The sequence below is a fragment of the Ambystoma mexicanum genome, chromosome 11 (assembly GCF_040938575.1).
Source record: "Ambystoma mexicanum isolate Mex_15411 chromosome 11, UKY_AmexF1_1, whole genome shotgun sequence".
Taxonomy (NCBI): Eukaryota; Metazoa; Chordata; class Amphibia; order Caudata; family Ambystomatidae; genus Ambystoma; species Ambystoma mexicanum.
In genome coordinates this window covers 1,247,917,664-1,247,929,726 of record NC_090934.1, presented here as the reverse complement: position 1 = coordinate 1,247,929,726, position 12,063 = coordinate 1,247,917,664, and the positions used below count along the sequence as shown (strand labels likewise).

Sequence of the window (12,063 nt, the reverse complement as noted above, 5' to 3'; positions counted from 1 at the left end):
GGACACATCTTGGTAATCTTACACTCATATCGAGGGACGGGGGTACAATTTTTTTTAACATGTAGATCCACTCTTGACTATTTGTATGCTCTTTGAAGGAAACAGACAATGACCTACTAGTTGGTGTGTGCTTGTATTTGCTTGTTTGTTTTTAAAAAAAATCAATAAAATGTATTATCAAAAAAAAAGTTAGTTGAGGAGGGAAGTAAAGTCACAGGCAGCAGTAAAAAAGGCAAAGTTTACTTTAGTTACTGGCAAGTAGGATGCTTTAGTGGAATAAAACTAGGGGCCTTGGAAAGTACAAGCTGTAAGCCTGGATAAGGGGTATGGGAGAACACCCAAACTCTGGACACAGCACTCGAGTAACACTGGAGTGACAAATTGGCTTGAGGTAAGACCTACCTTGAGCCCCATAGTACTTTATGTAAGGAAGGCATAGTATCAAGAGTAAGACGGACACAAGTGACCACAGTTCAAGGGTGTTTATTGAACTACAAAAAGAGGTTAAAAAAAGCCTATCTAATCCGAAATCTACAGATGGGAGCAAGCTACAACCATCAAATAATAACAACACAGTCCTAGTGGTGTCTTGTCAAAATAAAAGGGCCTATACTAATAAACCTATTGTCAATCCTTAGCTCTAAATACAAACAGTGTGGGAAACAGTGTTACAAAAAAGAAAGAAGTGTTCACAAAAGGATATGTCAGGATGTTCAGGCTGTTGACCTCCCTTCCCCACGTTTTCAGCATGGGACAAGGCGGTTCACTCGAGCGCAGCACAGTCTCTGGCTTCTTTAGCCAGAGAATATAGTTCAATCATTAGCATCAGGGCCTTCTGTGCTCAAGTCTCTTCATTCAGAGGGCCTGATGCGACAAGAAACACAAATTATTTTTCTCTTTCAGATGTTCATAGGTACTCAATTTAGGTGGTTCGCTATTTACCCCGTATCCCCCCTCAGCCGGGCTCAGATCCCTTTAACACAATGTCGTAGGATATTCTTATTCTGGCGTTACAAGTTTCACCCTGGATCTCCCTGAGCTGGGCTCAGATCCCTTTTAACACAATTAGTCTCCCTCGGCCAGGCTCGGACCAATTTCAATTACCATCAACTATCGAAGCCTTTCAAAATGTGCATGGTGGTTGGCTTGACCTGTTGCAGGACCACTTCGATCTCATATTTTCCACCTCTCAGTAGGATACCTAACAGAGACTTTCGAATGAGAACCCACGTGGTGCCGGACCACTCCCTCTCCAATATCATATCTTGGCTTCAAAGTTCAGTCACTCATCTACTGTTTTAATTATATTCAGGCAGCTTGCTGCATACGCTTCACATACTGTTCTCTTCAGTTTTCTCTATACAATTTTGCCACTTACAACCTTGGCTTCAACATAGACCGGTCTGGCATCAGTCTACCAAACTTACCGGCTCTGCCGACTTCCCTGTGCTGCTTTGTTGTAGGAGCCAAGGACAGTACCACAGCGGCAAACTATTCTGCCCGCCTTAACTACCGATGCGGGAGAGCCCCGGGTAACCTCTGACACGCAATGCAGGATTCTTCAGCTTTGATTCCAGGTCTTATGTTTCCTATTCTTGAAGGCTCATGAACGTTACGGTCTTTCAAAAGGTCAAGGGCACTTCCCTCCTTGCAATCCCCTTCGGTCTTGCCGTCTTTCGCCTTGTATTAAACTGCCATCTTGGAATGGCTGCTTCCTTGTGTACTTTCGTGCTCCGCATTTTATCCGTGTGGAGAAGTGTGATGAAAGTCAGGTGTGTGTAATGATCAGTAATGGCCTGACCCTGCCTGACCATTGTATTGGCACACGTCAGGTATACGGCTCGGGTGTTAGTCCGTTGTCTCTCACAGTGAGCTGTCCGTGAGAAAGTGTTTGGGTCGGGGGGGGGGTTTGTCTAAGTAAGTATCCTACCTGGTAGGATTGGGTAAAGGTGTTACAGGGAAGGGGATACCGCATCTCGCCATCCGCTGTCCCACTTCCACTCCCCGAAGACCCCTTATCCAGGTGATCGTCCCGCACTGGCCCACCCCCAGGAACTAGATACAAAAGCGATGGCTGTGTCCTGCCCACCTGGATGACAGATCCCCGGGGAGTAGCAGGTGAGGCACCTTCAGGTTTCCCACACTTAGAGTATGGAAGAGGCAGCTGGATTCTTTCTGGTGCAGCAGCGATGGAGCCGGACTCCTATTCCTTGGTCTTGTGATGAAAGGAGGGACTCTGGAAGGGATGTCGCAGCAGCAGTCACAAGAAAGGACCCTCAGCAAGGAATTCTTAGGACTCCCATGTCAGTCTGCGGTTTTCGCGCCATTTCATAAGCACCAACAGTGAACGGTTAACGCACAGTTGATCCGCCTCGTTCTGCAGCACTGCACTCTTTTGAGGACTTTGAGGAAGGGGATCTTGCCTCTGGAGTTCCGCATTGGTGGATGGCTCATTCTGCAGCTCATCTTATGGCTAGTTGGTCCCACCAGCCAAAGGGAAGGAGTCGTCCTCTTCGGAGCTACTCTGTCGATTAGAAAACGGGGTCAGGACAGCAGTGGTCTCTTCACGGTTACTGGAAGGGTCTGTCTGCGTCTCTGGTCGTCTTCTGCTTCGGATCTTCTGTTCCAGTGGTCGACTTGCCTTCTGCCTCAGGAACCTCATCTTTTATCAGGATTTCCCATTCATTCCTCTGCAAACTCTCCCTGCAGTTTACAGAAAGGGGTGGGTGGCTGTCCAATCAGGTCAGCCAGCCCCTCAGTGGGAACTGGTTCAATGCAGGCACATCAGCAGACAAAGAATAGTAGAGTTACATGCTCCTCCCATGCTTCCTGTCCTCAGGAAGACAAAACTCACATCAAGACCTCCCCCTCCAAGGATGACGGAAGAAGGGCCAAGAAAGGACAACCACACAAGAAATGGTGAAAAAAAGAAAAGAGCCACCATATTGGAACATAGGTGACCATCTTGTGCATAACCGCAGCTGTGAATATAGCCTACAGTGGAAAACTGCACAAAGGTTGGTAGAACATGTGCACTGCACCAGCCATAACTATAGGGTTGTCACTGCAACCAAAAAGTTACAGGAGCAGAGAGAAGGGGGATACTAGGTATCTCCTCAGCACTCCACATAAGGTGGGGTGTGATGATTTGCCAAAGGTTAAGGAAGGATGAAAAGAATCTCTTTTTCCTTAAGAACAGTAGATTTTAAAGAAAAATGAAAGAACATAAAAAGGAGAACCCCAAAAAAGTGCTGGGGTTCACTAGGAGAGGGGATTACGCATAAAACTGATACATCTCTTTAACAACTATAGACATGCCACATGCACAAACTCATTACGGAGAATACAAGGAAAAGTGCAAGCTGTGGTAGATGCAATGCGATCTCAGCCTGCGCGTTGTTATTCCATTTGCTTTAAATTCAGCTTCTAAGTGTTGGGTTCACATGAGTATGAATATAGCCTCCCCTCTAGGTAATTGCCTATGTCAGGGGAAAATAACCCTCGAAATACACTAGGGCACATTTGGCACATTGATGGAGCGTAAGGATTAATTTGCATCAAATGTCACATGAAATATGAGTGGAAGAGGGAGGAAAGTAATCTTGAGGTCTTAAGAGGCCCTAGTGAGGTCACAATTTGAGTAATGAGTCGAAGTGGTAGGGGTTATTTAGAGAGACTGTTTACTTTAGGATACTAAGCTTTTGCTAGACATTGCAAAAAGGGCAAATATGTGACTTGTTTTAGTCATCGCTGCAGAAGGGTCCGGATGTTTCAATGTATATTTTTACAAAATGGCTAACCTTATGCCTTATAACTAGATCCATTTATTTATAATCAGGTTCTCATGTTACAGGAATATGGTGCAGGTCACACCACCTAACTGATAATCTGGAACGGGCCACTAATATATGCAAGCAGCCATGTCTCATTAGCTGAAGGATCGTCATCCATTCTCATAAAATGTGCACGACGGGTACTCCCATTGCCATTCATATTAAGTTGCGGAATAGCGACAGCAAGTTGTTAGGGAGAATTCTCATTTCTGTGCAAATTCCCTTTACCCTTAGAGACCCCCAGCTCTTTTAAGACTTCTTAATTTTAACCCTTGCATAAGGGAGACCTTTTTCTCACTCTCTCATGTGTTTTGACCTGATTTGGATTATGTGTTTCTTTTTGTAAGGTGACACACAGCACCTTCAGAGCAGTGTTACAGAGAAATCCTTTAGATTTCTCATATGTTTTAAATACCTTTTCTTGTGTGGGCCATTTCCCATCTCCAGGCTGGTGAGTACTGCGCCCTATATTTTCACCCTATATTTGCCCACCTGACTCTTATATTTAAAATATAGCTCCCCCCAGCCCTGCATCGCCTTGGAGTCCCCTTGCTGCTCCCCATGCCTCCGCCTCCCATCCCGCCTACCGCCTGTGATTGGACACCATTCTCCATGTGTTTGGGTCTAGCGACCCGATCGAGTGCACACACCGACATTTCCCATCTCCAGGCTGGTGAGTAGGGCACCCTATATTTGCCCACCTGGCTCTTATATTTAAAATATAGCTCCCCCCGGCCCCGTATAGCCCTCGAGTCCCCATCCTGCTTCCCATTCCTCCGCCTCCCATCCCGCCCACCGCCCGTGATTGGTCCTCCACCAGGTCATTACTGACTTCCCCAGGGCAGCCCCCCTGGGGCTAAGGGCCCCAAGGCAAAGGGCGGCTCCAACAGAGGCGGCCCCAAGACGTGTCTGTAGGTGTCCGCAGGGGAAGCAAAGGAAGCCAACAGACACCAACAAAACTAAGTGTGGCATGGGTGGGGGGTAGAGCAATCACTCTACTCCAAAAAGCCCCTGCCACTCTACCTTGCCTCTCCATAACGTTGACTGCCACAGAATTACAACATGCATACTAAAGTGATTAATGACCACCAACTGAAATACATTACTGGCTGGACTATAAATGTTGCACTGCACTACACACTAACATACTGCTATGTTATATTACTTGGCATTGGTATAGCGCTTTATATATCATTGGTAGGTCCGCAAAGCCAATGTTAACTAGTGCCAATGCTAACTAATCTATAGAGAACGGTCAAGATCAGCCTATGTCACCTTAGACAGGTGTATTAATCACTAGCATGTGCCGCACTTAGATGGAATCTCCCACCTAGCCTGCCTCGCATGTAGACAGAATCACAATGTTAGCATATGCACACACAGGGAATTCCTAAGCCTAGCACCTAAGCCTAGCATGCGCCAAATCTAGATACAATTGTAAATGTTAGCATATGCCGCACTTAGATGGAATCCTCAACCTAGCCTGCGTCACATCTACATAGAACTGTAAATGTTAGCATGTGCACACATGGAGGGAATTCTCAAACCTAGCATGCACCACATCTAGATAGAATTGTAAATGTTAGCATATGCCACAATTAGATGGAATCCTCAACCTAGCCTGCGTCGCATCTAGATAGAAATATAATTCTGTGTGTGTTATACGACTCTCCTGCCAAGCTTGGACCAAGCGTGCAATCATGAATCAATAACCAACCCACTAACAATTTCACTCCTCTGCATACACCTCTCAAACTCGAACCAAAACAACAAGCCTTAAACGCAGCAAACCGCACAAACTTCACTACACTGCAACAACAAAACAAACCGCACATACACTTGCACAACAGCACACGACGACTGCCGACCGTAAAAAAAACCCAAGCCCAGCCAACGGACCCACCGGGCTGAGGCTGCCAACAGCACTTACCTGCTATCTTGCACTTTACCAACTCATTCTCACTAACTCACCCGCCCTCTCCCTCTTTCAGACTTTACTTACCTTTTCTCTTTGTAGGTCCAGAACTCACCATCTTCGGTGGAGTGCTGGGGGGTTACCTAGTAGCCCCCTATTCTACATTCTCATGTAACATTTGGTATGTTACCCTCACTACTTTAAATTGCTGGTGGCAGTGGTTTAATATTCCTACCATTGTGCTTTTCTACTGCAGACTGAATCCTCAGCTGCAGTACAGCACACATCGGTGACCATTTTGTCAAAATGGCCCAGGTCTTCTTTGTCTCGAGGAGTGCCTGAATGCAAACAGTCCTGCTGCGTGATTGACAGTCTATGCTATACATGAATGGGAGAAACCTGCTTAAAAGGCGAGGGTTTTGGGACTAGAAGCAGAGACGACAACTGGGAGAAATACCCGCCGATGAAACAGGGAACTAAGCTTTCTGCATCCTCCTGGACCTATGAATTGCCCGGTGAATCTCTGCTGCTGTTCTGAAACTCTTTTTTAAATTTGACAGAGAAGCTGCGGAAGGGACGACTTCTTCCCTTGGGTTAGTGGGACCAACTAACCCCGAGACAAACTCAATTGGACCATCTTCCCTGACTGGCTGTACTTCTTCGCTGCTGCAAGAACCCGAGTGGCAGGGGTCTAGTAATCCGTAGTCGAGTGCAACGTCTGAAATTCGGCCAGAAGCTCCAGGAGTCTAAGGACCCTCCAGGAGCAGGACAACTAGAGCTCGAGTACCCCCACCAGAGTACAGGACCCAAGGAGTGAAGGAAGCCCAACCGGTATATGAAACCGCAAAGTGCCGCTGAACGGAAAAGAGCCTGTAGCTGTCGACTACCTCCCAACTACTGCTGCAGGAGCCCTCCAGATGTCCTCCCTCTTGTTCCAACGACTGAGGTTCAGGAACACAGGGTCTGCACTGCTGTAACAGGACAGAATCCAGCTGGACCACTCTTCTTCAAACCAGAGGTACTGTTTAGGCTTGGGGTACTTATCTCATTGTCTTTTAGCTGTGCTCTTCTCCGCTGGGAATGGCAGTGGCTTACCTTTACAGTTGATTCCAACTCTCTTTTTCACAGGCTTAACAGCTTGTGACTCTACAAGTGATTTTTTTCTACAAACTCTCCAAGTTTGTGCAAGACTGATTCTACTTTGTGCACGACTTTGATTCTAAGAAGTGGCTCAGCTCTATATATTGTTTCAAATTGACTTTGGCTGTCCTGGCTCCCTACAGACTCTTCTAGCCCATTGACTTTGATAGTGTGTGTCCCTCAAAGGTGGTACCTTGTTTTAGACTGTTACTGCTGGCAAAGGCTTGTCTAGCTTTCATTGGAAGATGTGTCCTCACATATACCGAGAACCAGTTGAACCGTTATCCTTCTTTGAACCTTTTCTTTCTGCAACCTCAGAATCTGCAAAGTGTAACTAGTGTGATATATAAATGCCATTCCTGTCCTTGTGATTGAAGTCACCCCTGGGTGTAGGAATCGTGTCAGAAGCATGTCCAAAGATTATCCACTAATTTATTCTGAAAAGTATTTTTAAAGTATATTTTCATAGTTACACGAATTGCCTTATTAAAGAATGCTCATTTAAAACTTGATGTTAAATAAATAACTATTTATAACTCGAACTTTGAGTGTAAGTGTTACTTGGTTACTTGTATTGACGAATTTCATTGCTACAGCTCTACAGCTGGCATGTACCCCTCTTGAGATAGGCCTGGCTGGTCAGTCACACTACCAACTTGTGTAGCACAGACCTATACCAAAAGGTGGGTTACCTAATACAAAGCAGATAAGTGTTGTGTAGTCTCACACAGTGTGACTACACCAATTCTTACTGAACACAAGTCAGTGGCGGATCAGCAGGCACAACCCGTGAAATAGTTAAATGGGAACAATACCTTATTCTAAGAGCACACCTTGGTCAAAAGTACTAGATTCGTCCCTTTACTTAACAGGAATTTGACTATGTTATGCCACTACCTGGAGGCTTCCCTTCCGTCCCTCTTTCCACCTCCCCACCCATCAAACAATACATAGTACGCATTTTCTGCTGATTCCCAAAATAACTACTGGTCTCCCGTTTCACCACCATCATATTACCGATATCATTGATGTTTAATTCCACTCACATCAGGATACCGTGCGCTCTCTCCAGGAGTTTGCTGCTGGTAGAATTCACAAAGATTCCATCTTCCTCGATAAAGGTGCTGGGCGTGGATAGCCTATGCTGTCTTGTTCCAGTCCTTCCATTCCACCCGACTGCATAGTTATCCCTGTAACAAAAATACAAAACATCTTGAGTCTACACTTATGCACAGTGAGGAGAAAAATCCATAGCAATCCATGGGAGTACGACAAGAGGGATAACTGATGAGCAAAATATGGGTACGTATTTAGAACAACAAAGATCTGATGGACACGGTTGCCTTTGCAGGGTCTTCATTTCTGGTTGCCAGGCTAGGATCTCTGAACTGTTTCTTGCTCTCCTGACCCGGTGCCACATACAGCCTAGCATGCCAAAGAGGTGTTGCATAACATTGGCCAGAAATGATGGGGCCCGAATGTATAAATGGCAAAGCCTGCCTAAGACTAACAGGTCACTGGCTACTCCAACTACAGCTGAAATAATACTAAGATATGCAACGCTTTCATCCAATGGTTAGTATTTCCTCAACAATTCTTTATGTTACAATGATTTTCCCAGCAATGCCCAAGCAATATGAAAGGAGGTTGCCTACGATCACCATAACAAAAAAGGGTCGTTAACCAAAGATATGCTAAAGCACAGATCTTCAAAATAAAGACTCCACTCTACGATCAGAATTCATATAACATTTTCTAACAAATGGATGCAAAGTCAACAAAACCTTTGCATATCTCGTGAACTGAAAACACCAAACAAAAAAGCTGCTGCAGAAGCGCCCCGGCCCTTCAATGCAATGTGCCACAATCACCTTGGCTGAGTCTAATTCTGTGCTTTATAACAAAGCATGATACACGTAGCATATAGAAATAGGGCCTCATTACAAGTCCGGTAGTAGCTGTGCTGGTAAAACCGGCAGGCTGCCGCCGGACTTGAAAATGTTTCCGGCGGAAGCAGTAACTCCCCGTTCCCTTTTGAGTCCCATAGGACTCAATGGGAACAGTGCCAGTGCTTCCGTCAAAGTCAGCGGGCGGATGCTGTTCCTCCCGCCAGGTCAGACCTTGCGGGCTTGACGGTACCCGCCCGCAGAACTCCGAGTATGCCGGTCTGGTAACAACGGTGCCGGTAGCTTACCGGACTGGCACACTTGTAATGAGGCCCATAGTCTGTTTAGAAGCATTCCCCCCAACCACACCCATGTCTATAAGCAATACAAATATGTCTGTGCATCCTATATTCATTCGATATGGACATGTTATGACTCAAAGATCTTTTTGGAATTAACCAATGAAACCGTACTCCACCTTTGATGGATGTTGTGGACAAAAAATGCTGGTACTCAATCTGCTGTTTTAAAATGAAGCTCAGTCACCCCCTTTATAAGAAAAATAATAGTTACTCGGCATAAGGACTACTGAACTCCTAGTCCAAAATGCCCTTTCCTCTAAACTTGCCGGGTATAGTTCTCTTTGGGGACATGGCCATAGCATGACGTGGAGAAGCAAGAATGGAAAACAATATATGAAGCTAGGAGTATGCGTAGCAGTGGACACACCCAGCACAGATCCTCCCTTGCTCCAAGACCCATCAGTTTGTCTATTTATCCCTGGCGAGAGTACAGTAGGCACTATGGTGAGCAACTTAGTCTTATTCTTAAATCCCATCTTTTCTCTTGATACTTGCAGGAGATTTCTAAGCACCCTTGAGAATTGAGTGGAAGGCAACACATAGCTAGAACACTTCCTGGCCACAGGTGTTCCATAGCACTACCCGTACAAACTGCACATCAGTTGTAGAGCGGTTATCCATTGGTAGTACCTGCACAGAGTGCAAGGAGTAGGCCATGTAGCTGCTGTGCCGATATCTTGTAGTGGAAAATGCTGTTGAAAAGTCACTGAGACCGTTTTGGCTCTTCTGAGATTAACGTGAAGGCCTTTTGCATGAGGCATCTTCCTCATGGTATAAGAGGAGAATGCAGTCCATTATGAATCGGCAATATAACACTTGAGTGCCTGGAGGAGAACCACCATTAGTGAAAAACAGGTGAGGGTTAGATATGATATCCCTCTTCCTCTTCAATTTCAGTGCCCTGTTTAAATGGAGAGTGCTTAACGATTTCTCCACCACTATGTCCAGGTTGGGGAATAAATAGTTTAACTCAGTTTATTGCACAGAATCGCTGGCTATCTCTTTCAGTGATAGTGTTGTGCTTTACAAATCATTGTAAATAGAAATAGGTTTGTTTCCTGAATAATGTAGAATTTTGTAACTTTAGGAAAGAAACTATGGTGAACACACAGGACCACCGTATCCCCGTGAAACGTTAGAAAAGGTGGCTCAAAGGAAACAGCCTACATCTCACTTATCCTGAAAACAGATGTAATGGTTACCAAGAAAGAAACTTTCCAAGTCACACACTTCTGAACCACAGATGCAATGGGTTGAAAAGACATGCGCCAGCGAGGAATGTACTATAATAAAGTCCAGGATGGATGAGGAGCCTTGACAAAAGAATAAATAATTTGTATTTTTGTAGAGAGAAAAAACGACCAGAACTTTACAGTAATCAGTAGTCGATTAATGCCTACAAACTTGATAAAGCTGAGAATATCATGTTTCTGCAGGCACGAATCGCAGAATCAGGTCAATTTACAAGTGCACTAGGATCTGATGGACGACTTTCTGGACACCTTTTTTAATCTCCATGTGGCATCAAGAGAGTCCCAGTCAACACCAGGCTAAGCTGTTTCTTCAGGGAAGGTATTTCAGAACTGATGCAGTGGGCTGTGACGGCGCTTTAAAAGTTCTTTAACAACTTATATTGATAGTGGTCAACCTCTGTGTTGCGAGTAGAGGCTTGGTTGGTTGTGTGCTTGTGGTGTGTTTTTTTGTTTACATGTGTTTAATTAGCAGCGTGTTATACTATAAACTTCAACCAGGAATATGAGAAGGGCTTGTGCCGTGTTGTCCACAGCCTCTCTGTATTTAATGTCTAAGCAGAAGGAGGGATTTGAGCCCTATTTAGATTATGTGGCACCAGGCTATGCTTGTGCCTTATAACTCCAACTGCATACGACACTCTGAAGGGGGCTGTTTTTACGGCAAGATTGTCTAATTCCCCGTACACCCAATGCAAAGTCTGTGGTTACCCAGAGGAATCTGTCAATCACTTTATTTTTTTGTCCTGTATACACAGGTTTGAGAGAATGCTATCTGTTGGCAATTTTGCACCTGAGGGAGTTTAGACAGATTGCTGCTGAGGCGTTCTGTAAAACATGAACAACCTGAACACAGTGTATTTCATTTCAAAGTTCATACATAGGGCTTGGTTAAGAAGAACAAAGTTTGTAAATTAGCCTTGGAAAAGCCATCTGGGAACGTGTTCCGCATTTGTAGTACCCACTGTAGTCGAACCATCTGTATTTTAATCATTACAAACGTGTACTGGTTGCATCTTAGATGTTTATGGATTTTAGGTTTTTGGGCTGTCAGTTTATGTAATTCAACTGTACAATAATACAGAAAATGCCAAAATAGCATTGTGATGTAATGTTGCTTTTATATTTTAAAGCCGAATAAAGCTATGTCTGAACACACTATTGAGATCTATTTATAGCTTGTACAGAGAAGGAGAAATTACTTACCGTAATGTTCTTTCTATGGATTCTTCTCCGGCAGATTCCTCCTCCGATAGATATCCTCATCCGTCTTGCTGCTCCGAAAAACTTCAACAGGAGGAGTAGTGGACCTTGACTCGGCCGTTGATCCATCTTGCTTGGTGCTCGATCGTCGAGAAAAAAAAACTTTACGGTAAGCAATATCTCCTTCAATGGATTGCCTTTCTCCTGCAGATTCATCATCTGATAGACGACCCCCTCCGCCCCCCCCCAAACAGTGAGTCAAGTAGGCGGGCAGAAAGTTATGTTAACAGATTTTGAAGCACTGCCCTGCCAAAATGCACATCAGCCCCACGGGCAACGTCTAGACTGTAGTGTCTAGTGAATGTGTGCAGTGAGGATTATGTTGCTGCATGACCAATCTTCCTGAGACTTTGTAAGGCAGTCAATGTTGAGACCCCCTCTAGTCAAATGTTCCCTGAAGCCAGAAGATAGTTC

The 12,063-nt window shown here is 44.9% G+C and overlaps 1 protein-coding gene across 7 annotated transcripts in view; it reads right to left on the bottom strand.

Moving 5' to 3' along the window:
• Positions 1–12,063, bottom strand: part of MYO9A (myosin IXA) — a 1,154,601-nt gene that overhangs the window by 465,434 nt on the left and 677,104 nt on the right. For all 7 annotated transcript variants that reach the window (XM_069624659.1, XM_069624658.1, XM_069624661.1 and 4 more), the window contains one exon: positions 7,935–8,078. In XM_069624659.1, coding sequence (XP_069480760.1) covers positions 7,935–8,078 — 144 coding nt within the window. The remainder of the gene's footprint in view (positions 1–7,934; positions 8,079–12,063) is intronic.